This window comes from Malaclemys terrapin, chromosome 4 (assembly GCF_027887155.1).
Source record: "Malaclemys terrapin pileata isolate rMalTer1 chromosome 4, rMalTer1.hap1, whole genome shotgun sequence".
NCBI lineage: Eukaryota > Metazoa > Chordata > Testudines > Emydidae > Malaclemys > Malaclemys terrapin.
Genome location: NC_071508.1, coordinates 2,969,520 through 2,997,308, shown reverse-complemented (window position 1 = coordinate 2,997,308; position 27,789 = coordinate 2,969,520). Strand labels below are relative to the sequence as shown.

The 27,789-nt window shown below is 52.5% G+C and overlaps 2 protein-coding genes across 2 annotated transcripts; one reads left to right on the top strand and one right to left on the bottom strand.

The window, feature by feature from the left end:
• The first annotated feature begins 86 nt into the window (after positions 1–86).
• Positions 87–21,225, top strand: LOC128836558 (trichohyalin-like). Its single transcript, XM_054026926.1, has 21 exons — positions 87–187; positions 1,092–1,205; positions 1,824–2,039; positions 3,100–3,237; positions 3,688–3,792; positions 3,953–4,003; positions 7,036–7,092; positions 7,430–7,516; positions 7,648–7,771; positions 8,365–8,495; positions 8,720–8,773; positions 9,214–9,306; positions 9,495–9,707; positions 10,930–11,019; positions 11,208–11,420; positions 12,687–12,776; positions 12,964–13,176; positions 16,074–16,166; positions 16,353–16,565; positions 20,244–20,318; positions 20,490–21,225. Exons 2-21 carry the CDS (start codon positions 1,140–1,142, stop codon positions 20,781–20,783), a joined length of 2,616 nt encoding a protein of 871 aa, XP_053882901.1. The 5' UTR covers positions 87–187; positions 1,092–1,139; the 3' UTR covers positions 20,784–21,225.
• Positions 21,226–25,294: 4,069 nt separating this feature from the next.
• LOC128835550 (nucleolar protein 3-like) lies at positions 25,295–27,546 on the bottom strand. Its single transcript, XM_054025080.1, has 2 exons — positions 27,282–27,546; positions 25,295–25,560 (listed from the first exon to the last, which is right to left on the bottom strand). Exons 1-2 carry the CDS (start codon positions 27,544–27,546, stop codon positions 25,295–25,297), a joined length of 531 nt encoding a protein of 176 aa, XP_053881055.1.
• Positions 27,547–27,789: the final 243 nt, after the last annotated feature.

Here is a 27,789-nt window from a genome sequence, read left to right as displayed (position 1 = left end):
CACCCCTTTGCCTCTCTGTGTCCCCACCACTCTCCTTGCCCTTCCTCCCCCTAGCAGCACCTGTGAGAGCAGGGCTGCCCCACACACCCTCACAGTCTCACCGCAGGAGGCACACATAAGAGACATGGGAGTTTTGCTTTTGTTTTTCAGAGGAAGTTTCTCTGCAGAGAAGTGAAGATTTGGCCGGGTAAGAGTGGGTGTGTGTGGGGTGGTGGTGGGTGTTTGCCCCAATCTAGCCCATCCCCCCTCTACACAGGGGGCAGGATCGTCCCCTCAGTCTATTTCCCCCCGGGATCAGGATTGTTCTCTCCCATTTGTTCCCTGTGTTTCATTCTCCCCAAGCTGGGCTGGGGCATTGCCCAGTCACATGAGAGCGCTCAGCTCTCTGTGGGGTGGAAATTCCCAGCAGGTGGCTGGGTGTGGGGTTCCTGCCAAGCAGGTGCAGTTTGGACCTTGTCCTCTGTCCAGCAGAGAGACAGGCAGAGACAGCTGCTAATCTACCCGCAACGCTGGGTCTGGCTCATGGCGTGATTTGAAACACTGTCAGACTCTGACCAGTTCAACCAGCTAAAACCGGGGCAAACCCTTGGGCACGTGGAATCCCCTAGAACCTGACTTGTCTTGCGTTAGCCGCAATCAGGACATTTACAGGGACAAGCTAAGACAGGCAAGGAGAGGCAGCCCCCAAGATGTTCATACCCCCTGCAAAAATAGAGGGGTTCTATATATTTTCTTGCCAGTCTTTAGAGCTCCTTTTCCAGTTTCACCTCCGCCTCCCAGGTGCAAGGGCTGGAAACATGAGGGCTGGGTGCGAACTGCTTTGGTTTAACCTACACAGGGAAGAAATATTTAATAATGGGCTCCACAGTCTAGCAGAGGAAGGTCCAACGTGATCCCATGGCTGGAAGTTGAACCTAGACACACTCAGAGTGGAAACCAGATGTTCATGTTTACCAGGGAGAGGAATTAACCATGGGAACAATGTACCAAGCAGCGCAGAGGATTCTCCATAGAGGTGGGATGTGTTACTAGATCTGCTCTAGTTCAAACAGGAATTAACTGGGGGCAGTTCTCTGGCCTTTGTTATCCAGGAGCTCAGCCTGGATCCCTCCTGGCCTGGGTATCTGCCAATCTCCGCTATGACTTCTTGGAATCCGTCTTCTCGCTCTGGTGCCACCCCGGGGACAGGGAAACAAAATGGGCAGGTAAACCGAGTCACACACCTTATTGACAGAAATATTCCCATGTTCTCTCTCTTCCCCCACCCCCCACAACACCCCACAGCCTCCTGCTGTCAGGAAGGGGCACACCTGGGCTAGAGATCAGCCGTTCTCCATCAGAGCCCTTCTGCTCCTGCGTGCCAGGTTCTCACCCAGTAGGTCCCCCTCTCAACGAGTTCCAGAGAGATGGAGCAACTCTGGGATGATGTCACCTGCTCCATCTGCCTGGATGTCTCGAACAACCCCATCTCCAGAGAGTGTGGCCACAACTTCTGCCGGGGCTGCCTCGCGGCTCACTGGCGCAGGGTCTCGGCCTGGGGCTACCAGTGCCTCGAGTGCCGGGCTCCCTGCTCCAGGGACAAGATGACCCCAGACACGCGGCTGAGAGCCCTGGTGGAGAAAATCACAGAGCCCCTGCGGGAAGAGATGGAGCCGGTGAGACCAGACAGGCCGGAAAAGGGGAAGGGGCCAGGCTCCCACTGGCCCAGGGCAGGGAACTGGCTAGTTCAGGGGTGGAAATTGGGCACGGAGCTCTCATCCAGAGGCAGGGACAGGTTGGCTCAGGGGTGGGGTCCCAGCTCTGACCCTGCTCTCTCCCTGTAGCAGGGGCCGGGGGCTCAGCGGGAGCAGGGGCGCCCGGTGCAGCTGGTTCATCTGGACGAGGAAGGGGGCCTGATCCTGGACGAGGAGGCCCTGAGCCGCTGCCTGGAGCAGGGTGGGGTGGGGGACGCCCCCGTCTGCCTGGTGTCCATCATCGGGGAGCAGCGCCGGGGCAAATCCTTCCTGATGAACTGCCTGCTGCGCCGGCTCCAGCGCCCGGTGAGTGGGGACGGGAGCCCCAGCTATGGCCCCATTGCCTGAACCAGAGACCCCGCCCACCCCAGCCAGGGCCCTGCCCCTTGCAACACAAACCCAACCCACCCCAGCAAGGGCCCCCGTCCCCTCCACCAAAGGTTCCCTCTCCCCAGACATGGTCCCTACCCGTGCACCACAGGCCCCACCCTCCAGCCATGGCCCCTCCTCCTGCACCACAGGCCCCACCCTCCAGCCATAGTCCATCCCCCTGCACCACAGGCCTTGCCCTTGTCATAGAAATTTCTGTCCGTTCCAGCTGAGGAATAAGGAGAGACGGACACAGCTAGCCAAGCAGGGAGCCCCAGGAGGGGCAATCCGTTTATTTCAATTGCAATTGGGTTCGAGCTCATAAGTCAGCAAGAACAAAGAAAACACTTACACCAAAGCATTATATGCAGTTGACTATGATAATCTATCGCTCTATGATTGGCTAAAATTTGCCATCATTACCATACATAATTAGCAAGTTACATATATCCGCCCCTCTTATGACCCCTTATTGTTCATCTACTTGCCCCCTCCTCCTTGCTTATTTTACAAACCAAGCAGTTTGTCTACAGGACACAGGCACAGACAGGTCCATTGTCTCCAGGTTTGGAGTTTGGCTACATTTCCTCTTGAAGGAACTTCCTGAGTTAAGACAACCCATAGCTGATGTTTTCCCTTCTTCTTTCTACCATGTGTACGTGACAATTTTGCCCCCTGGCAGTTAAGCAGAATAATTGTATATCACCCCCTACAGCAAAGGTCCCCTCTCCCCAGCCCAGGCCCTCCCCGTGTACCAGGCCCAGGGTAGAGCAACTGAGGCCCCACACTCCAGCCGTGGCCCCTCCCCATGTACCACCAGCCCCACACTCCAGCCGTGGCCCCTCCCCATGTACCACCGGCCCCACCCTCCAGCCGTACCCTCACCCCCAAACTGCTAGGACTCCACCCCCTCCCCCAGTGTCCCATCCCCTGCCCCCTCAGAACCCCAGACCCAAACCCCGTTCCCTTCTGACCTTGCCCTGGTCGTCACCTACAGGAGGCTGTGGATGCTTCATGGATGGGCCGAGAGGACGAGGCCCTGGGAGGATTTAAGTGTTGCAATGGGAGGGAGACCGTGACGAAGGGCGTGTGGATGTGGGACCAGCCCTTCTGGGTCCAGGCCCAGGGGAGGAAGGTGAGTGGGGCAAGGGAATGGGGGTGGGGCCGTAGGGCTGGGGAATGAGGGTGGTGGGGGGCAAGATTCTAAGGGAGCCAAGGGGGCTGGAGTAGTGGGGGAGGGGGAGGGGAATGGAGGTGTCTGGGGGGCAAAGTCCTGTGTGGGGGCAGGGGGACTGTAGGGGCTGGAGGAGGGGGGATGGAGCAGTAGGAGTGGGGGAGAGAAATGGGCAGATGGGGATAAGATCCCAGCCCTCAGGCTCCCTACAGACACACTGGGGGGAGGGAGAGGGGGCTGTTCACAGCTTGATCCTCCTTCCCCAGGGCCCGTCTCCAGCCAGCGTGCCCAGGGCCGGCCCCAGGGAGCCGGGCAGTGGAGGATCCAGGGCTGGGCAGGGGCGAGGGTGGTGTCATTGCAGGGCACTCGTCGCTGTGGCCGGTGGATCTGTCCGTGTGTCTGTCCCTGCAGGTGGCCGTGTTCCTGGTGGACACCGAGGGCTCCCTGGACCTGGAGCGCCGCATGGAGACCAGCATCAAGCTCTCCGTGTTCAGCATATTGCTCAGCTCCTACTGGGTGGGGGAGCCGTGCTGCGGGGGACGGGACTGAGGGTTCTGCAGGGGGTGCCGTGCTGTGGGGAGTGGGGTGAGGGGGCCAGCAGGGGGGCTATGCTGCGGTGGGGTGAGGTGTGGGGTTGGCAGGGGGCGCTCACCTTTTCTTATTATTATGTTTCTAGATCTTTAACATTTCCAGCACGTTTACGCGGACGGAGACAGATTATTTGGAGGTGGGTGGGGCAGAGGATACACACAGCTCTACTGACACGGACCTGCCAGCCAGGTCTCTGCTGGGGGGACCCAAGACCCTGGGCGGTGTGGGGATTGGAGGGGGGCTGTCTAGAGGCTGTTATTGATGTTTAGAAAGTCCCAGAGATCTTGCCCCAGGCTGGGTTTCAGGTGCAATGAGTCCGAAGAGTAATACATGATCAGTAATTAATCAAATATTAGTGACTGTTATATTTCTGGTTATTTACCATTACCTGGCAACCATTCTTCATTAATCAATTAGCTCTGGACAGTTGGTTCTCACAGGTGAGTGCCAGACCTGCTGACAGTCCGGTGGAGAAGAGACTTTTGTGTCCCTGTTCACTCCCCTAAGTGATCTGAAATGCGCCTGCAGACTCAGATAGCCGGGATGGTGAGGGAGCCTTGTGGCGGTACGCAGTGGGTTTGGTGACCTAGAGCTGGAGCAGGTTGAGCAAGGGGGTTGCCCAGATACAGGCCCCCCGAAAAAATCAGCAGTTCTCACAGCACGGGCCCATCCAGAATGTCACACTCAGCCAAGCCAGGGCCAGCAGAGTGAAGGGAAACACCTGCACAACCTTACCTCGGCCCTCTTGGGCTGGCATCCCAGTACACCTGTGACACAGCCCTGCTCTCTGCCTGTACCCCATATGGGGCAGGATCCTCTTGCATCTGCCCTGCGCCCACACACTGAGCCTGGATGGGCAGGAGGCAGACCCGGGCAACCCACATCGCTCTGCGTTAGCGAAGGGTTTGTGATGGGAAAAATGTTCCATTGGAGTATTTCCAACCAGCCCTAACCCTGACCCTATGTCCCATCCCCCAGCCCTACCTCTGTGTGCCCCACTCCCACACCCCCAATGCCAGGGGCTCTGTGTGCCCCCCATTCTCCTTGCTCAGCACCCAGAAGTTCCTGCTGCCCCCTTTCCCCAGAGTGGTTGGCCCATTGGCTGCTGATGCTACTCACTAGATCTAAATGGAAATTGGACTTTTGGGGTTTTCCAATTCCCCCCTTCCCCTACCCCCAAATCAGTGGAGTTCTTCCCACTGATGCCTAGGATGTCCCCTGAAATTTGGGAGTTGATCAGATGTGGTGTCAAAAAGTTATCACAATACAGAAAGACAAAGAGAAATGCCATCCGGTTCTGTGTTAGGCCTTTTGCTTCGCTCGGCCAAATAACTAACTTGTATAATTAGTTATTTTATATTCATTAATAGCTGCCAGTTATTGATTATTTGTGAGTCACTACTGGCTATTAGCTGTTCATTATTTCATACCCACCATTAGTTGTCAGTTGATTTCATAGCGACCATGTTGGGAGATGGAAAATAAAAGTCTTGTTGAAAAATAGAAAACTGTCAAAATCAAAATGTTTTCATGCAAACTTCCACTTTCAAAGAACAGCCAAATGTTAGCATTTGTTGGGTTTCTCTCTCCACATTTTTGGATTCAGGTTTCTCAGGTTTCGATCTTTGATTTTCAGCCTTGTGTTTTCAGTTCTTGTTCACCGTGGTTTGGTCCATGGTTGTCAGTTTTGTGGCTTTAGTTATCACTTGGCACATTTCATTTATTGGGTTTTGTTCTTTGATCGTCAGATTTTGATTCTTCTCATTGGTTTGGGGAGGGGTCATTATTTGTTTTCTGCTTTTTGTTTATTGATTACAAGATTTCAGTGTTTGTTTACTGCACTTCATTTATTAGTGTCTCTCTACTGATTATTGGCTTTTAATTTTTCTTTATATATTTGGGGTGTTTAAACACTTTTTTTCATTTCTGCTGTTCACTTATTGCTTCTTTTCACTCAGGGCCGGCTCCAGGCACCAGCTAAGGAAGCAGGTGCTAGGGGCGGCCAATATAAAGGGGCGGCACTCCAGCCGCTATTGGGGCGGCACGTCCAGGTCTTTGGCAGAAATTTGGCGGTGAGTCCCTCAGTCCCTCTCTTCCTCTTTGAGATGCCGCCGAAGTGCCGCCAAAGAGGAAGAGAGGGAGTGAAGGACCCGCCGCAGAACTGCCGCTGAAGAATGGAGCGGCACGATTGAGCTGCTGCCGTAGTGCCACCAATCAGCTTTTTTTAAAAAAAATTTTGCCGCTTGGGGTGGCAGAAAACCTGGAGCCGGCCCTGTTTTCACTGTTGGTTTTCTGTCTTTGACTATTCATTTTCTAACTCTAACTTGGTTTTGTGACCTTGATAACTGGTTTTCATACTTCAGTTACTGGTTTTCTGTTTTGGCTCTTGGTTTTCTGATTTCAATTACTACTTTTCTGGCTTTGACGATTGGACTTCTGCATTCAGTTATTGCTTTTCTGATATTGATTACTGGTTTTCTGTCTTTCACTTTGGGGTACAGTATTTTGACTTTGATATCTGGTTTTCTGACTTGCATTGCTGGTTTTGACTCTCTGACTATTGGTTTTCTTATTTCAAATACTTATTTTTTATTGTTGGCTTTCAGACGTTAATTCCCGATAACTTGCTTTGATTACTGTTTTTCTGACTTTGATGAATACCGGTTTTCTATTTTTGACCATTGGTTTTCTGGCATTAATTATTAGTTTGTTGATTTTGCTAAGTGATTGTGTGATTTATTTCACTGCTTTTCTGGTTTCAGTCATTGGTTTTCTGATTCCAATGACTAGTTTTCTTCTTTTCATTATTTCTTTTTGGTCTCCAATTGTTGGCTTGATGAGTTTGATTTTTGGCTTTCTGTATCTTCTGTGACTGCTTTTCTAGAACCAACTATAGGGTTTTCTGAATTCAGTTATTGCTTTTATATCTGTGATTACTGGAGTTGAGTTATTGTTGTTTGAAATTATGTTTTCTCTCTTCATTTTGTCAATTTTTCTCTCTTCAGTGATCAGTGTCCAGTTAATGTTGTCTGGGATCCCTTTAGTTTCAGTGGCATTTATTTCACTCATTTATTTTGCATCGCCAATCTTGATTGGTCACCTGTGGGGGAATGGTTTGTTCAAAATGGAAAAAAGTTTGCCTTGGTTCTCTCTCCCTCTGCATCACAGATGTTCATTCAGGTTGCGAAGGAGGTTGGAGGGACCTGCAATCTACCCCCAATCCAGGTGAGTCCTCGTTTCCCATCACCCCCCAACATGGGGATATAATGCTAGTTCCACACACACACACCAATCATCCCACCTGATTCTTACTATTCCTATCTATCGTCTCTATTGCCAGAGCACCTCAGAGCCCCCATCCTAGACCCAGACCGCAGTGTGCCAGGTGCTGGACAAACCCAGAGCAAACAGCCAGTCCCTGCCCCCATTATTCTCCCTCCACGCCCACGTCATGCCCAGGATCTCGGTGTCGGTGGCTGAGTTCGACAGCAGCCTCCAGCTCAGGTCTCCTCTCTGTGCCCCCAGCCCCAGTGTGACCCTTCTCCTGCGCTCTCTGTTGCAGCGCCTGGACCTGTTGGTGCGAGATTGGAGCCTCTCTGAACCCTACGGCGCGGACGGGGGGAAGGAGTGTCTCAAAGACATCACACAGGTAATGACCAGAGCCGGGCACCATGTGTGTTCATGGAAACAGCAAACTCTGGCTTTGGGGCGGAGCTAAACGGTTCCACAGCGGGTCAGATTTCTCGCTGACAGCCACAAATGTTACTTTCATTCCTGTAGAAATTGGAGGCCTCTGCTAAGCAGCCCCTGGTGTTGGGAGTCCTGAAGGCGAGCAGCACCTGGTGCTACCTACTGCCCCAACCTGGCATAGAGTTCACCAGGAAGAGGGCAGGGACGCCAGGCGGTAAGAGACCCCCCGTCTTCTCCCCTCTCACCCCCTGCTCTGCTCCTCCAGCCCCCACCCCTCCTGCCCTGCCCCCACCCACATCCCTGCCTCCATCCCCACCCTCTCTCCTCTGCTGCCCCTTTCTTCCCCTTTCTCCCCCTCCTGCCCTGCCCCCACCCCAAAATCCCAGTGCGCAGCTCACCCCCTTGACTTAGAATTGACTCTACTGCCCACTGCACAGGAGCACTCGCTGGGTCACAGCATCTGTGCAGGAGGGGAGGGGGGCATGAGGGATCACTGCTGAGGTCCTGGTTTCCTAGGGGGACCAGGCTGTTTTCCCCTTTTAGGTCTTCATGGATCCCCTGGCACCACCCAGTGGAGACTGCTGACCCCTCCACTGCAGCCCCCTGTTCCCCCTGCTGCTCCCCCATTTCCCCCTGGGCAGTGGGGTGTGTGGTGGTGGGGGGGGGGGAGCTAAGCAGCTCCTTGCCCAGAGATGGAATCTCATTTCCTGTGACACAAACTACCCCTCCCCCATCCCCCATTTAACTTGTGTCCTATCCCGGACACCTGGGTCCCTCCCGGATGCCTGGGTCCTTTCCCCCCTGCAGACATGGACAAGTATTTCCGACAGAACCTGTGCGAGTACATCAGCACTGTGGTGCGCTCAGCAGGGACACACGTCCGGACAGACCGAGCCGGGCAGGTGCTGACAGGGGCTCAGCTGGCTGCCAGGATCAAGGTGGGAGAGTGGGGGCTGCTAAAGGGGAGGGGGGCCTGGATGGGAGATACCAAAAGGGGCTGCAAAGCGGGGACAGGGGTTCAATGTGGGCTGCTGTGCTGCAGGGAGTGGGGTGGGGACTCGGCAGGGGGCGCTGGGCTGCAGGGAGCGGGCAGGAGGCTCAGTGGGGAACGGGAGGCTGAGCTGTCCCTGATCCCAGTTCCCCCTGGTGTTATTCCCCACAGGACGTCTCCCGATACTTGAAGACCCAACGTTATGACTTCTCCTCCCCTGTGAAGGTACTGGGTCACCCCTCCCACAGCCTTTCTCTTTCCAGCCTGGATTTGGAAGTGGGACTAATTCTATTGACCCCGACCCCAGGTCCTCCTGCCATTGGCCAATCGCACTAGGCCAGGAGGGGGCACCACAACAGCTGCCCCAACTTTCTTGATCGGGGCTCCCCACTCCCCAGCCTCCAAGAGATAAGGGGACCTGCAGGAAGTCCTGCCAGAGAGCCATCCCCTCCACTGGGGTGGCAGCAACGTGTTCATGGCTGTGGGGTCGAAGGGCTGCCCCCTGTCTCCAAGGGAATGTGGGGGGTCGGGGCCCAGTGGGGATGTGATAGCAAGGAGCAGGGTCCTGTAGGAATGGGGGGAAGGTGGTGACTGTGGGGGGGCTCCCAGTTCAGAGATGGGCCTGTCCCATCCCCACCCCCATCCTGTTCCCTCTCCCCCCACAGATGGCTGAGGCGTTTGCAGCCATGAGAGAGGAGATAAACAGCAGAGCAGTAGAAGCCACTAGACAGGAATATGAACAATTTGTGCAGCAGCTGGTGAGTTCAGAGGGGCTGCGGGTCGGGACTGAGGAGCACCGGCAAAGTTGCAGTGGAGCAGGGCTGAGCTACCAGGGGCTGCGGCTCTGCAGTGAGGGGGCTGCGGTTGGGTGATGTGGTGGTGCCCCCTGTGGCTGGGTAACGCTAGTGCCCATCCCTAATGGCCGATCTCTCCCCCGTCCCGGCAGGACCGTGACCACCAGAGCATGAGCAGCTGCCTGAGGGTGAAGCCTGCGGAGATGCAGCGATGCCTGGAGGGGAAACGCCAGGAGCTGCTGGAGCGCTGCCGGGGGGAGCTGCGGGGCGAGGACCCCCAGAAACAGGCTCCCCTGAAGAAGCTGGAGCAGGGGCTGGACAGGCTGATGGCCCAGTTCCTAACGACCTACAGAGAGCGCTTTAAAGTGAAGAAGGCCATGGGGTTGGGCCTGTACATTGGGGAGAGGGACTCTTGGCAGCAGTGGGCACGGGTATCAGGCCGGGCATTGGGGCAGGTGTTGCTGCTGCTGTGATGGGGCTGGAGGGAACAGTGGTCGTTGGGGTCAGGGTGAGGGGCTTTAGCCTGATTGGGGCATGGGGGCAGCTGGGTGGACGGAAGGTGGTCTGGATCCAGACAGACACCAACACCCTAGAGCAGGAGGAGGAGGAGGAGGAAGGTGGGGCAGGGTGTTTGGTGCGGCGAGACAGATAGTGGGGATGAAACATCACAGCACACGCCAGGCAAGGATCTGTCTCAGCCCTGAGCACTGGGAAACTCTGTATGCAAGGGGATAGATAGATAGATAGATAGATAGATAGATAGATAGATAGATATGAGGGAGTGTATGGGGGATAGATAGATAGATAGATAGATAGATAGAGAAGGGTGTATGGGGATAGATAGATAGATAGATTAGATTAGATAGATGAGAGGGGTATGGGGATAGATAGATAGATAGATAGATAGATAGATAGATGAGGGGTGGATGGGGATAGATAGATAGATAGATAGATAGATAGATAGATAGATAGATAGATAGATAGATAGATAGATAGATAGATAGAGAAGGGTGTATGGGGGATAGATAGATAGATAGATAGATAGATAGATAGATAGATAGATAGATAGATAGATAGATAGATAGATAGATAGATGAGAGGGGTGTATGGGGATAGATAGATAGATAGATAGATAGAAACAATTTACAACAGGTAGCTTGATTGCAAAACAACATAGAGGTTAATTGATTTACAGCGGGGTCCCAGTCGGACAGTTTCAGTTCATTCTCACCCCACATCCACGTGCCATTGGCCAGTCGCACTGGGGGGGCACCACAACAGCTCCCCCAAATGTCCTGATTGGGGCTCCCTGACCCCAGCCCCTGAGAGATAAGGGGACCCCCAGGGACCCAGCTGGAGAACCAGCCCCTTGCACCGGGGTGATGCTAATGTGACCATGGCTGTGGGGTCATTGGGGGGTTGCCCCTGGCTCTGGGGGAACGGGGGGTGGGGGGCCAGTGGGGAGATGGTAGCAGCGAGTAGGGCCTTGGAGGAATAGAGGGAGAAGGTGGTGAGCGGGGGGAGAGGGTCTCCCAGTTCATCAATAGTCCCACCCCCACCTCCTCCCTGTTCCCTCTCCCCCCACAGATGGCTGAGATGGCAGAGATGAGAGAGAAGGCAAACAGAAAAGCAGTAGAAGCCGCCAGGCAGGAATATGAACAATTTGTGCAGGATCTGGTGAGCACAGCGTGGCTGTGGGTTGGGAGTGAGGGGCACCCGCAGAGCTGGGGGGATCAGGGCTGGGCTAGCAGGGGGCTGCTGGTCGGGGTTGAGGGGGCTGCGGGTGTGAGAGGCGGTGGCGCCCCCTGTGGCTGGATACCGCTAGTTCCTGTCCCTAATGGCCGATCTCTCCCCGCTCCCGGTAGGACCGTGACCACCAGAGCATGAGCAGCTGCCTGAGTGTGAAGCCTGCGGAGATGCAGCGACGCCTGGAGGGGAAACGCCAGGAGCTGCTGGAGCGCTGCCGGGGGGAGCTGCGGGGCGAGGACCCCCAGAAACAGGCGGCCCTGGAGGAGCTGAAGCAGGAACTGGACAAGCAGATGAACACGTTCCTGCAGGACTACAAGCTGCGCTTTAAAGTGAAGAAGGCCGTGGGGTTGGGCCTGTATATTGTGTGGGGAGCGGGTCCTGGCAGTGGTGGGTGCGGGTATAGCTGAGGCTGTGGTGGGGCTGGAGGGAGCAGAGGCGATTGGGGTTGGGGCTGGGGACTTTGGCCTGACTGGGGAGGGGGGTGGACAACTGGGTGGGCCCCGGTTTGGACGGAAGTTGGGTGGGAACAAGACAGGCACCAACACCCTAGGGGAATGAGCGGGAGAGCAGGGCAGGGTGTTCAGATCAGGAGCCCCTGCTGTGGGGGGACACATAGTGGGAAGGAATCATCACACCCCACCCAGCCATCAGCACTGAGGACCTCTGTATGCAAGGGGATAGATAGATAGATAGATAGATAGATAGATAGATAGATAGATAGATAGATAGATAGATAGATAGATAGAGAAGGGTGTATGGGGATAGATAGATAGATAGATAGATAGATAGATAGATAGATAGATAAGAACAACTCACAACAGGTAGCTAGGGTTCAAGAGGACACATTGACTGATTTACAGCTGTGTCACCAAGATCAGAATCCCGCCCTGACGCCATCGACGTCCGTCGATATATAACCTGCCCCTGGATCCTGTCCTCTGAGCCGCCCCCTGCATCCCTCCATCACAAGTTTAGTTGGTTTTCATTCCCAACCAGTGGGAGGAATCATAGACTCATAGAATATCAGGGTTGGAAGGGACCTCAGGAGATCATCTAGTCTGACCCCCTGCTCAAAGCAGGGAAAACTGATTCTCATATTTTGTGTTTCTTTAAAAGATTTTCTCCTCCCCTGATACAGTGCGTGTGTCGCGGGGACAATTTTGGGGCTTTTCTCCTCATTTCTCCACTGGTCTGAAAACAATACAAAGGGGTTAGGGAGGTTAGAAACCCCCAAATCTCAATCCGACAGTTTCCATTCATTCTCACCTCAGGTCCACCCGCCATTGGCCAGTCGCACTGGGGGGGCATGACAACAGCTCCCCCAAATGTCCTGATCGGTGCTCCCTGACCCCAGCCCCCATGAAACAAGGGGATCCCCAGGGACCCAGCCAGAGATGTGTGGGCATGGTCGTGGAGTCATTGGGGGGCTGCTCCAGGCTCTGGGGGAATGTGGGGGTATGGGGTTGAGTGGGGAGGTGAGAGCAGTGACCAGGGTCCAGGAGGATTGGGGAGAAGTGGTGAGTGGGGGGCGAGGGGGGCTCCCAGTTCAGAGATTGTCCTGTCCCAAACCCGCTCTGTCCCCTCTCCCCACACAGATGGCCGAGATGGCAGTGATGATAGAGGAGGAAAAGAGCAGAGCAGTAGAAGCCGCCAGGAGAGAATATGAACAATTTGTGCAGCAGCTGGTGAGCTCAGAGGGGCTGCAGGTCGGGAGTGAGGGGCACCGTCAGTGCTGGGGGGAGCAGGGCTGGACTAGCTGGGGCTGCAGGTCGGGGTTGAGGGGGCTGCGGGTGTGAGAGGCGGTGGCGCCCCCTGTGGCTGGATACCGCTAGTGTCCATTCCTAATGGCCGATCTCTCCCCCGTCCCGGCAGGACCGTGACCACCAGAGCATGAGCAGCTGCCTGAGGGTGAAGCCTGCGGAGATGCAGCGACGCCTGGAGGGGAAACGCCAGGAGCTGCTGGAGCGCTGCCGGGGGGAGCTGCGGGGCGAGGACCTCCAGAAACAGGCTCCCCTGAAGAAGCTGGAGCAGGAGCTGGACAGGCTGATGGCCCAGTTCCTAACGACCTACAGAGAGCGCTTTAAAGTGAAGAAGGCCATGGGGTTGGGCCTGTACATTGGGGGGAGGGACTCTTGGCAGCAGTGGGCACGGGTATCAGGCCGGGCATTGGGGCAGGTGTTGCTGCTGCTGTGATGGGGCTGGAGGGAACAGTGGTCGTTGGGGTCAGGGTGAGGGGCTTTAGCCTGATTGGGGCATGGGGGCAGCTGGGTGGACGGAAGGTGGTCTGGATCCAGACAGACACCAACACCCTAGAGCAGGAGGAGGAGGAGGAGGAAGGTGGGGCAGGGTGTTTGGTGCGGCGAGACAGATAGTGGGGATGAAACATCACAGCACACGCCAGGCAAGGATCTGTCTCAGCCCTGAGCACTGGGAAACTCTGTATGCAAGGGGATAGATAGATAGATAGATAGATAGATAGATAGATAGATAGATAGATAGATATGAGGGAGTGTATGGGGGATAGATAGATAGATAGATAGATAGATAGATAGATAGAGAAGGGTGTATGGGGATAGATAGATAGATAGATAGATAGATAGATAGATAGATAGATAGATAGATATGAGGGAGTGTATGGGGGATAGATAGATAGATAGATAGATAGATAGATAGATAGATAGATAGATAGATAGATAGATAGATATGAGTGGGTGTATGGGGGATAGATAGATAGATGGATAGATATGAGGGGGTGTATTGGGGATAGATAGATAGATAGATAGATAGATAGATATGAGGGGGTGCCTCGGGGATAGATAGATAGATAGATAGATAGATAGATAGATAGATAGAAGGGGGTGTATGGGGGTTAGATAGATAGATATGAGGGGGTATCTGGGGGATAGATAGATAGATAGATAGATAGATAGATAGATAGATAGATAGATAGAAGGGGGTGTATGGGGGATAGATAGATATGAGGGGGTGTATTGGAGATAGATAGATAGATAGATAGATAGATAGATAGATAGATAGATATGAGGGGGTGTATGTGGGATAGATAGATAGATAGATAGATAGATATGAGGGTTGTATGGGGGATAGATAGATAGATAGATAGATAGATAGATAGATAGATAGATAGATATGAGGGGCTATATGGGGGATAGATAGATAGATAGATAGATAGATAAATAGATAGATAGATAGATAGATAGATATGAGGGGGTGTCTGGGGGATAGATAGATAGATAGATAGATAGATAGATAGATAGATAGATAGAAGGGGGTGTTAGGGGGATAGATAGATATGAGGGGGTGTATTGGGGATAGATAGATAGATAGATAGATAGATAGATAGATAGATAGATAGATATGAGGGGGTGTATGGGGGATAGGTAGATAGATATGAGAGGGTGTATTGGGTATAGATAGATAGATAGATAGATAGATAGATAGATAGATAGATAGATAGATAGATAGATAGATAGATATGAGGGGGTGTCTGGGGGATAGATAGATAGATAGATAGATAGATAGATAGATAGATAGATAGATATGAGGGGGTGTCTGGGGGATAGATAGATAGATATCAGGGGTGGAATTGGGGATAGATAGATAGATAGATAGATAGATAGATAGATAGATAGATAGATAGATATGAGGGGGTGTCTGGGGGATAGATAGATAGATTGTAGATAGATAGATATGAGGGGGTGTATGTGGGATAGATAGATAGATAGATAGATAGATAGATAGATAGATAGATAGATATGAGGGGGTGTATGGGGGATAGATAGATAGATAGATAGATAGATAGATAGATAGATAGATAGATATGAGGGGGTGTCTGCGGGATAGATAGATAGATAGATAGATATAAGGGGGTGTATGGGGGATAGATAGATATGAGGGGGTGTATTGGGGATAGATAGATAGATAGATAGATAGATATGAGGGGATTTATGGGGGATAGATAGATAGATAGATAGATAGATAGATAGATATGAGGGGGTGTATCTGGGATAGATAGATAAATAGATAGATAGATAGATATGAGGGGGTGTATGGGGGATAGATAGATAGATAGATAGATAGATAGATAGATAGATAGATATGAGGGGGTGTATGGGGGATAGATATGTAGATTAGATTAGATAAGAACAATTTACAACAGGTAGGTAGATCGCCAAAGGACACAGCTGGGTTTTATTGATTTACAGCTGGGTCACCGAGATCAGAATCCCGCCCTGACGCCATCGACCTCCGTCGATATATTATCTGCCCCTGGATCCTGTGCTCTGAGCCGCCCCCTGCATCCCTCTGTCACAAGTTTATTTGGTTTTCATTGCCAACCAGTGGGAGGAATCATAGACTCATAGAATATCAGGGTTGGAATGGACCTCAGGAGATCATCTAGTCCAACCCCCTGCTCAAAGCAGGGAAAACTGATTCTCATATTTTGTGTTTGTTTAAAAGATTTTCTCCTCCCCGATACAGTGTGTGTGTCGCGGGGACAATTTTGGGGCATTTCCCCTCATTTCCCCACTGGTTTGAAAACAATCCAAAGGGGTTAGGGAGGTTAGAAACCCCCAAATCCCACTCCGACAGTTTCAGTTCATTCTCACCCCAGGTCCACCCGCCACTGGCCAGTCACACTGGGGGGGGCACCACAACAGCTCCCCCAAATGTCCTGATTGGGGCTCCCTGACCCCAGTCCCTGAGAGATAAGGGGACCCCCAGGGACCCAGCTGGAGAACCAGCCCCCTGCACCAGGTTGATGCTAATGTGGCCATAGCTGTGGGGTTATTGGGGAGCTGTTCCTGGCTTTGGGGGAATAGGGGGCGTCGGGGGGCCAGTGGGCAGATGGTAGCAGTGAGCAGGATCCTGGAGTAATGGAGGGAGAAGGTGGTGAGTGGCGGGAGGGGAGCTCACAGTTCATCGATTGTCCCACCCCCAGCCTGTTCCCTCTCCCCCCACAGATGGCTGAGACGTTTGTAGCGATGAGACAGGAGGAAAACAGGAGAGCAGTAGAAGCCGCCAGGCAGGAATATGAACAATTTGTGCAGGAGCTGGTGAGCACAGCGGGACTGCGGGTCGCAAGTGAGGGGCACTGGCAGGGCTTGGGGGGGCAGGGCTGGGCTAGCAGGTGGCTGTGGGTCGGGAGTGAGGGGGCTGGGGGGGGTGACGTGGCGGTGCCCCTTGTGCTGGGTACTGCTAGTGTCCATCCCTAATGGCCGATCTCTCCCCCCTTCTGGCAGGACCATGACCACCAGAGCATGTACAGCTGCCTGAGTGTGAAGCCTGCAGAGATGAAGCAACACCTGGAGGGGAAACGCTGGACGCTTTTGGAGCGCTGCCGGGGGGAGCTGCAGGGCGAGGACCCCCAGAAACAGGCGGCCCTGGAGGAGCTGAAGCAGGAGCTGGACAAGCAGATGAACCCGTTCCTGCCGGCCTACGAGCTGCGCTTTAAAGTAGGGTTACCATACGTCCGGATTTTCCCGGACATGTCCGGCTTTTTGGGCTCCAAATCCCCGTCCGGGGGGAAATCCCAAAAAGCCGGACATGTCCGGGAAAATCGGACATGCGGTCGGCGGCGCGGGTGCCGGGCCGGGGGCTCGGGAGCTCGGCCGGCAGTGCTCGGGGGGGCCCGGTGCCGGGCCGGGGGCTCGGGGGGCCTGGCCGGCAGTGCCGGGCCGGGGGCTCGGCCGGCGGTGCTCGGGGGGGCCCGGGGCCGGGCCGGGCCGCTCGGCCGGCGGCTCAGGAGCCGGGCCGGGTGCTGGGCCGGGGGCTCGGCCGGCGGTGCTCGGGGGGGCCGGGTGCCGGGCCGGGGGCTCGGGTGCCGGGCCGGGCCGGGGGCTCGGCCGGCGGTGCTCGGGGGGGCCCGGTGCGGGGCCGGGGGCTCGGGGGGCCTGGCTGGCAGTGCTGGGCTGGGGGCTCGGCCGGCGGTGTTCGGGGGGGCCCGGGGCCGGGCCGGGGGCTCGGGGGGCCTGGCCGGCAGTGCCGGGCCGGGCCGGGGGCTCGGCCGGCGGTGCTCGGGGGGACCCGGGGCCGGGCCGGGCCGGGGGGCTCGGCCGGCGGCTCGGGTGCCGGGCCGGGTGCTGGGCCGGGGGCTCGGCCGGCGGTGCTCGGGGGGGGCCGGGTGCCGGGCCGGGGGCTCGGGTGCCGGGCCAGACCGGGGGGCTCGGCCGGCGGGTCGGGTGCCGGGTCGGGTGCCGGCGGTGCTCGGGGTGGCTGGGTGCCGGGCCGGGTGCTGGGCCGGGGGCTCGGCCGGCGGTGCTCGGGGGGGCCCGGTGCCGGGCCCGGCCGGGGACTGGGTGCCGGGTCGGGGGCTCGGCCGGCGGTGCCGGGCCGGGCCGGGCCGGGGGCTCGGGGGACGGGCTGGGGACCTGCGGTGCCGGGGGTGGGCCGCGCCTCCTCCCCCCCCCCACACCCCCCCTTACCTGCTTCAGGCTTCCCGCGACTCAAATGTTCGCGGGAAGCAGGGGAGGGGGCGGAGACTTTGGGGAGGGGGCGGGGTTGGGGCGGGGCTGGGGCCCCTTTAAAGTGTCCTCCTTTCGGAGGCACTAAATATGGTAACCCTATTTAAAGTGAAGAAGGCCGTGGGATTGGGCCTGTATATTGTGGGGGGAGCTGGTCCTGGCAGTGGTGGGTGCGGGTATCGGAGTAGGCATCGGGGCGGGTGTAGCTGTGGTGGGGCTGGAAGAAGCAGTGGTGATTGGGGTTGGAGCCAGGGACTTTGGCCTGATTGGGGGGCATCTGGGTGGGGCCTGGTTTGTATGGAAGGCAGCCCAGAATAAGACAGGCACCAACACCCCAGGGCAGGGGGAAGAGGGGAGTGTGGGGCAGGATGTTTGGGTCAGGAGCCCTTGCTGTGGGGGGACACATAGTGGGAAGGAAACATCACACCCCACCCTGGGGAAGGGTCTGTCCCAGCCCTCAGCACTGAGAACCTCTGTATGCAAGGGGATAGATATGGGGGTGTATGGAGATATCTATCTATCTATCTATCTAAACAACTTACAACAGGTACCTTGATTGCAAAAGGACACAGAGATTGATTGATTTACAGCAGGGTCACCGAGATCAGAATCCAACCCTGACCCCATCAACGTCAGTCGATAAATAACCCTCCCCTGGCTCCTGTGCTCCGAGCCACCCCCTGCATTCCTCAGTCACAAGTTTCATTGGTTTTCATTCCCAACCAGTGGGAGGAAAACTGATTCTCATATGTTGTGTTTGTTTTAAAGCATTTCTCCTCCCCGATACAGTGCATGTGTCGCGGGGACAATTTTGGGGCACTTCTCCTCATTTCCCTACTAATTTGAAAACAATCCAAAGGGGTTAGGGAGGTTAGAACACCTGAAATCCCAATCTGACAGTTTTCAGTTCATTCTCACCCCAAGTCCACCTGCCATTAGCCAGTCGCACTGGGGGGGCACCACAACAGCTCCCCCAAATGTCCTAATTGGGGCTCCCTGACCCCAGCCCCCAAGAGATAAGGGGACCCCCAGGGACCCAGCAGAGAATGCTAATGTGTCCATGGCTGTGGGGTCATTGGAGGGGGCTGCTCCAGGCTCTGGGGGAATGTGGGTGTGATGGGTTTGATTCCCTGATGTGCTGAGTTTACCTCTGAGCCCATTTTCCCTGCTAGCGTGATACTCCAGAACCCTGCCTTCTCAAGCCAGACACGCTAGCCTGCCCAACACCGACCCACAATCTGGGCCACACCTCCAAAGCTGCAGACTTCACTGGAAACAGCTGAGCAGGTTACGGGTCTCCAGCACCCAGACACCCAACTGCCAGTGGGATCCAAACCCCAAATAAATCTGTTTTATTCTCATAGAATATCAGGGTTGGAAGGGACCTCAGGAGGTCATGTAGTCCAACCCCCTGCTCAAAGCAGGACCAATCCCCAACTAAATCCGCAAATGGCCCCCTCAAAGATTGAACTCACAACCCTGGGTTTAGCAGGCCAATACTCTAACCACTGAGCTATCCCTCCCCCACCCTTATACAGGGTAAACTTATAAATTGTTCGCCCTCTATAACACTGATAGAGAGATATGCACAGCTGTTTACTGCCCCAGGTATTAATCACTTACTCTGGGTTAATTAATAAACAAATGTCATTTTATTAAGTATAAACAGTAGGATTTAAGTAGTTTCAAGTAATAACAGACAGAACAAAGTAAGTCACCAAGCAAAATAAACAAAACACACAAGTCTATGCCTAATACATTAAGAAACCGATTACAGATAAAATCTCACCCTCAGAGATGTTCCAATAAGCTTCTTTCACACAGTATAGGTTCCATTCTATATGCATCCGAAGAAGTGGGCTGTAGTCCACGAAAGCTTATGCTCTAATAAATTTGTTAGTCTCTAAGGTGCCACAAGTACTCCTGTTCTTTTCACACAGTAGACTCCTTCCTAGTCTGGGCCCAATCCTTTCCCCTGGTACAGTCTTTGTTAGATCCAGCAGACATCTTAGGTGGTTAGCAGGGGTTTTCTCATGACTGGCCGCCCCCTTTGTCTTCCTCCACCCCCTTTTATAGCTTTGGCACAAGGCGGGAGCCTTTTGTCTGCGCTTGTCCCCACCCCTGCCTCTTCCATGGAAAAGTACAAGGATTAAGATGGATTCCAGTATCATGTGACATGGTCACATGTCTCTAAGACCCTTAGTCTTCCTGGGTTGGCCCACACGTACACAGGAAGACTTGTAGGTAAATAAACCATTTACCATCAATTGTCCTAGTCAATGGGAGCCATCAAGTTCCTAATGCCCCACTGACAGCCCTCACCTGATGTGATTACAACAGTGATACAAGTTTATATCTTATTCTCCTAACTCCAGATATATAAATAATACATGCAAACAAATAGAATAAACACGCTTAGTAGATGACAAGCTTTCTAATGACACCATACACAGGACCTTTTGCATAAAGCATATTTCAGTTGCATCATATTCACATTCATAGGCATATTTCCATAAAATATATGGAGTGCAACGTCACAGTGGGGGTTTTGGATTGAGTGGGGAGCTGACAGCAGCGAGCAGGGCCCTGGAGAAATGGGGGGAGAAGGTGGTGAGTGGGGGGAGGGGGGCTCCCAGTTCAGAGATCGTCCTGTCCCCTCTCCCCCCACAGGTGGCCGAGACAGAGGCAAACAGAAAAGCAGTAGAAGATGTCAAGATGGAATATGAACAATTTGTGCAGGAGCAGGTGAGGGCAGAGGGGCTGTGGGTCGGGAGTGAGGGGCACTGGCAGGGCTGGGGGGGGGGGGGGCTGAGCTAGCAGGGGCTGCAGTTCGAGGTTCAGGGGGCTGCAGGTATAAGGGAGCGGCACCCCCTGTGGCTCGGTAACACTATTGCCCATCTCTCCCCCTTCCGGCAGGATCATGACCACCAGAGCATGAACAGCTGCCTGAGTGTGGAGCCTGCGGAGATGCAGCAACGCCTGGAGAGGAAACGCCAGGAGCTGCTGAAGCGATGCCAGAAGGAGCTGCGGGGCGAGGACCCCCAGAAACAGGTGGCCCTGGAGGAGCTGGAGCAGGAGCTGGACTGGCTGATGGACCAGTTCCTAACGACCTACAGAGAGCGCTTTAAAGTGATGACGTACAAATGGTGGGCCATGCGCATTGCGGAGACCGCCTTGATACTGGCGGTCAGGAGAGGTGTATTTCGATAGATAGATAGATAGGTTTATAGGAAAAATGTAAACAACTTACCATAGGTAGCTAGATTTCAAAAGGACACAGACTGACTGATTTACAGCTGGGTCACCAAGATCAGAATCCTGCCCTGACCCCATCGGTGTCAGTCAATAAATAACCCTGCCCTGGATCCTGTGTCCCAAGCTGCCCCCTCCATCCCTCCGTCTCAAGTTTCATTGTTTTTCATTTTCAGTAAATGTGAGAAAAATTTATTTTCATATTTTGAGTTTGGTTGGGGTTTTTTTTTTTTTTTTTTACATTTTCTCCCCACCTAAAAAAATGTGTGTGGAGGGGACAATTTTGGGGTTTTTTCCCCTGCTGATTTGAAATTGGTGAGGGAGGTTAGAAAACCCCAAAATCCTATTTTTCAGTTTATTCTCCCAATGAAAGCCAAATTTTCCCACCAAAAAGTCACTTCAAAAGCAACAGTTTTCCCACAAAAAATGTTTTTTTGTGATTAAAATTAATTTTTTGGTAACAGAATGTCTCAGTTGAAATATTTCCATCAGCTGGGAGGAGGGAGGATCGCAGCATCTGTGTCTTCATGAGGGGAAAAATGGGGCTGTTTGAATTCATGTGAACAGACCCATGTTACCATCCAAGTGAGGACAGGACAATTGTGCTTTTCACTCATGGTAGCTGGGATGTGATGGCTGCTCTGTCTGCATAGTGCTTGTCAAACAGGTCACTCACACACCTTTTCCCCAAGCAGAGATCAGGCCAGAGAGTTAAAGGAAGAGAAACAGGAATCTCCTAACAATGGTGTGTCCCATTCCCTGCCCCCCATGAGCCAGCCAGTCCCCTGGCCTGGGGCTGGATTGGAGCCGGTGCCCCCTAGAGGGGAAAGGCCCCATGTCCCTGTCAGCCTGTCTTACAGTGGCTCAAGAGTGTGGGCACCAACCTCAGGGAAGATGGGTAAGAAACAGGGCTCAAACCCCAAACTGGCTGTGAGCCCCACACTTAGATTTCACCAACCAAGTATCAAGTGTGAACCCCTCAGGTGCTATAAGAGTCCCAGACAGTCCCCTGTGGCACCCAAATCTATCTGGTCACCCAGGTGAGGCTGCCTTTGTGATAGACGGTCCCTTACACCAGAGATCACAGCAATATTCAGGTAACTCCAGTCCTGGAAGATCAGTCACTGACCTGAGGTCAGTTGCACCTCAGAGCTCACACCACAGACAATGCTTGTAGCCAATCCTGTAATAAACTGTCTCCAGATGTATTAAATAGGAGAGTTAGCTACAAAGTTAAAGCAGGTAACCATAGATACAAGTGAGTTACAGTCTTAAGTTTCAGGAAGATGTGGGCAGGAAGATAGGGGCCTGGTTTCGATGGAAGATGGCCTGGAATGTGTAATGCCCCAGGGCAGGGGGGGAAGGGGGAGGGCAGGGGGGTAGGAGGAGGGGGAGGGCAGGGCAGGGTGTTCGGATCAAGAGATCCTGCTGCAGGGGGCACATAGTGAGAAAGAGTGACGCTCTGTACCTCAGGGGAACACCCTACACCCCCATGTTCATCTTTATACAATGACTGTGGTATCCAACGCAAAGTTTGTCATGTTGGGTGTCTTCAGAAGGCTCATGATGCACTGAGCATGGTTGTTATAGTGATGTTATAGTAATTGTTACAGTAATGTTATAGTGAGGTTATAGGTTGTAATTTCATGTATATAGTTATCAGGCTGAAAATGCATCCTCATGGCTTAAAGCAAGCCCAGGCAAAAACTCTCCAAGAGCAGAGAGACAGTTCACGTTTCATCAGGGCGTGTATGGGACAAACCCAGCCCAGCCTCACAGGAACAAAGGACGCTGGCCTAGGCAGCAACAAAATAATCTGTTAGACCCTGGAGGGAGTCACCCCCTTCCTTTGGGCAGTTTGGGACTGCGATGAGCTAATGCTCACCTGACTCTGAAGGGGGGGGGGGGGGGGAAACCAAGAGGAAAGAAAGGACATGATAAAAGGGAGAGAGATTTTGCCATGTGCTCTCTCTTCCACCTACATCTACAGACACCACCACCACCGAGCGACTGAACCACTGATCAAAGGGGAGAGCCTGGCTGAAAAGCCAGCCTGTGGTGAGAAGGGCACTGAAAGTGTTAAGATCAGCTTAGAATGCGTTTTGCTTTTATTTCATTTGATCAAATCTGACTTGTTTTGCTTTGACTTATAATCACTTAAATCTGCCTTTATAGCTAATAAATCTGTTTGTTTGTTCTACCTGAAGGAGTACGTTTGGTTTGAAGCGTGTCAGCGACTCCGCTGGGAATAACAAGCCTGGGACATATCAATTTCTTTGTTAAATTGACAAACTCATATAAGCTAGCAGCATCCAGTGGGCATAACTGGACACTGCAAGACGGAGGTTCCTAGGGTTGTGTCTGGGACCAGAGATATTGGCTAGTGTCATTTGGTTGCACAATCCAAGGAGCAGCTGACATGCCAGAGGCGGTGCGTGAACAGCCCAGGAGTGGGGGTCTCACAGCAGAGCAGGGTACGGCTGGAATCCAGAGTCAAGGATTGGAGTGACCTAGCACATCACCGGTCCGGATTACACCAGAGGGGAACGTCACAGAAAGAGCCATCACTCCCTACCCCCACCCCGAGCAAGGGTCTGCCCCAGCGCTGAGCACTGGGAACCTCTGTATGCAAGGAGATAGATAGATAGATAGATAGATAGATAGATAGATAGATAGATAGATAGATAGATAGATAGATAGAGGGGGTGTATAGAGAGAGATAGATAGATAGAGGGGGTGTATGGAGAGAGATAGATAGATTGATAGATATGAGGGGTGGATGGAGATAGATAGATAAGAGTGTATGGGGATAGATAGATAGATATGAGTGTGTGTGGGAATAGATAGATAGATAGGTAGATGGGGTGGATGGGGATAGATAGATAGAGGGGGTGTATGGAGATAGATTGATAGATATGAGGGGGTGGATGGAGATAGATAGATAAGGGTGTATGGGTATAGATAGATTAGATTAGATAGATATGACGGTGTGTAGGAATAGATAGCTAGATAGATAGGTAGATGGGGTGGATGGGGATAGATAGATAGATAGAGGGGGTGTATGGAGATAGATAGATAGATTGATAGATAGAGGGGGTGGATGGGGATAGATTGATAGATAGAGGGGGTGGATGGGGATAGATAGATAGATAGATAGATAGATGGGGTGGATGGGGTGGATGGGGATAGATAGAAAACTCACAACAGGGAGCTAGATTTCGAAAGGACACTCGGATTGATTGATTTACAGCAGAGTCACTGAGATCAGAATCCAGCCCTGCCCTGGCTCCTGTGCTCCAAGCCACCCCCCGCATCCCTCCGTCACAAAGTTCATTGGTTTTCATTTTCAGAAACTTGGGGGGGGAACAGATTTTCCTATTTTGGGGGTTTCTTACATGAGCTTTCTCAGGCAGTGCCGCAGCCTAGGCAAGTCTCCCCAGGCGTGAGAAGTCCAGTCCTCTGATTTCCAAGAGATCTCTCAGCCCGAGCTTCCTGTTTCTTACCTTCCTGAGCCTCAGCTTAGACAGGACAGTTTTCACGGCTTCTCTTCCCCCTGCAGATAGACAGGAAGGCCCAGGCGCCATCTCCGTGGGTGCTCAAGAGCTGAAACATCCAGGGAAGAAAATTAGCGGGTGCATAGCACCCACCGGCAATACTCTTGTGATGTTATTTCACTAGTTCTCCTGTTGTCATCGGCTTTGTCTGGACTAGCATTTGTCCTCCTGTTGTAATTGATTGCCAAGTGCTTGTTAAGTGACTGTAAATGCTAATCTAGACGCAAACATTTGCAAAGTATCAGGACATGGGGGATCAACCTCAGGCAAACCACAAAACTTGTGCCCCAGAACAAACATTTGTGGAGAGCCTCAGTTATCAACACAATTAGCATTTACAATCAGTTAGCTCAAATTATAACAGGACCATCAACTCTAGTCTAGATAAAGCCAAAGCATGAGTCCCCCAGGCTAGACAGGACCTGGATTTTTAATATTAAAGGAGGTAACACATGTATCTTCCCTCCCCAAAACAAACAAAAACAAACAAACAACGAAAACCACCTCAGCCCCCAAATCTTCCTGCCTTCTTTACACATCAGAAGAAAATCAAACAAGGGGTCCAAGTGTAGAGGAACTAGACCCTAGGTCTGAAATCTAGCACTGCTTTCCCTCTGTCTCTCTCTATCCAGCCCTGGGGAGAACCCGCCTGGGATCCTGTGCCCAGCGCAGGACAGCCATATATACTTCTTAAGCATTGCCCTACAGCGCAAGTCGAGAGACCCGTCCTGTACCTTCAAAATCTGCTCTCTCCGAGGACTCAGCAGTTGCATCCTTCTCTGAGGATCTGGCACCTCCTGGACTCTCTGGATCATTCTTTGTGGATAAAGCCATTCCTGGATTTTCTGGTCCATTCTTCAGTGGAGATGTGGCAGAATTTGGTGTCACCGGTCCCTTCCCTGAGGACAACACAGCTTACAGCTTCTCAGGTTCTTCTGGCTTCTCTGGATCATTCTTCTCTGAGGACGTGGCAACTTCTGAGTTCTGTGAATCAATAGTCCCTGAGGATGGGCGACCATCTGGATTCCCTAGATCATTCTCCTCGTGCGGTAGAGTGGTTTCTGGATTCTCTAGCTCATTCTTTCCCGAGGTTACAGCAACTTGTGGATTTTCTGCTCCTATCTTCTCGGCGAATGCACCACCTACTGGACTCTCTGCATCATTCGTCTGAGTTACGCACCCTGCAAAGGGAAAACAAATAGACCCCTCATCAGCGTCTTACAGAATTCTTTGCAATTCCAGACACTTCCCTGGGCGAGAGACAACGGGGATGTGCCTCTGTTCAGTCCTCGGCTGCTTTCGTGAGGCTGCCGGCTGCTACCCTGCATGTTAGTTAGCTCGGTAGTGCGGGGAAAGATTAAAAATAGACAGAGAAATCCTGTGGCGTAAGGATTGCTAAGGTGTTTCATTGTGGCGGGGGGGGTGTGTGGAGGCATGGGACTGCGACAAATTTTGGGGGTGGGGATTTGGCGCTAAATCCTCAGGTTTCAAGGAATGTTATGAAAAGCTTATGCTCAAATAAATGTGTTAGTCTCTAAGGTGCCACACGTACTCCTGTTCTTTTTGCGGCTACAGATTAACACGGCTGCTCCTCTGAAACCTGTGATTATCCCAGTGACATGGTCTCCTCAAGACCTCACAGAGAGACATAAGAAAATGCCAAATTAGAACCCAGGAGTCCTGACTCCCAGCCCCCTCTGCTCTAACCATTGGTCCAACCCGTCACCAATACGTAGCCACATGGCAATATCTCCCGGCTACATTTTATGTCACTTTTATTCAATCCTGCTGTGATGTTATGAGCGTAATATAATATCTCATTGAAAGGTGAAACAGGGCCAGAAAGAGTTAATTAACTCACAGACAGACATGACTCATGGCGGAACTTTAAAGACTTGTTAGGAAGATATGTAAATTAATAGAGCTTTAAAATGCTAGCCTGCATTAGAGATAGAAGGGGAGCTGTTTGCTCAGGGCTTGTGATGTAAGCAAACAAGTCTTGTCTATTACTATGACTTTGATTCAAAGATCAAAAAAGGAGTATTAATATTTAGGAAGACATTGGAGTGAAATAGTATTATTGTCTATGTGTCTCTTTGAAGGTTGTGGTAACCTGTATCTGAACTGTTTAATGGATAAATGACCCTGTGCTAATTGCCATGATATTTGGGAGAAGGAAAGTTAAGCCTATTGTTTTCTCAGGCCAAAAGGCTGCTGAAAATGTATAAAAATCCTGGGAGACAATCCTTCTTCATCTCAGATCTGCTTTGGGTTTCAAGAAGTGGAAACCCTAAGCCATAAGAATTGAGTCACTGACTGGAATCACTCTGAATGTGGACGATAACCGACGGACTATTTCTAAAAGAACTTTTGGCAACTACAAACTCACCCTCTCTGCCATGTATCTGGACCTCAAGAAATAGACCTCAAGTCTGTCTGTATATTGATCTTTCAACCAACTCTCTCTCGTTTCTTTTTTAATAAATTTTAGTTTAGTTAATAAGACTTGGCTCTAAGGGTATATTTTGGGTCAGATCTAAGTTATCATTTGACCTGGACCTGGGGCTTGGTCCTTTGTGATCAGGAAAATCTTTTTTCTTTTACTGGGGAATTGGTTTTCATAACCAGTCATCCCCATAATGAGTGGCACTGGTGGTGATACTGGGAAACAGGAGTGTCTAAGGAAATTGCTTGTATGACTTATGGTTAGCCAGTGGGGTGAGACCAAAGTCCTCTCTGTTTGGCTGGTTTGGCACCTTCATAATAAAGGACACCCAGCCTTGGGCTGGGACTGCCCTGCTCTAAGCAATTTCTCCTGAACTGATACTCTCAGTTGTGTCCCGCCAAAGGCAGCATCGTTACAGCTGCTAAAACTGAACTGGCTCAGAAAGCCCCAACTCACTGCGTCCCAGGGGCTGTAGATCCGGCAGGAAGTCTGGGAAGAGGCTCTGCAGACACTCCAGGAACTGCTCACAGCCGCGCTCCCCCTTCCTCTGGATCTTTATCAGCAGCCTTCGGATCCTCTCCCTGGGCTCCGAGAGCTTCTCCAAGGCCTTGTACTCCTCCTCGGTGACTATCCCCAGTGAGGACACTTCATCCAAGTCGGGGGTGGTTAGAAGGAGGGCGATGAGTCGCTCCCGTCCCCGGCGGATCGTCTCAAAGGCCATTGGGCCCGGCTCCCCGGGGCTGGGCGAGGCATTTGGAGAGAAACAACTTAGATTGTTTTCGTCGGCTAGAACCCACTTCATCAGATGCATGGAGTGGAAAATACAGGAGCAGGTATAAATACATGAAAAGATGTGAGTTGCCTTTTCATGTATTTATACCTGCTCCTGTATTTTCCACTCCATGCATCTGATGAAGTGGGTTCTACCCATGCTTATGTCCAAATAAATTTGTTAGTCTCTAAG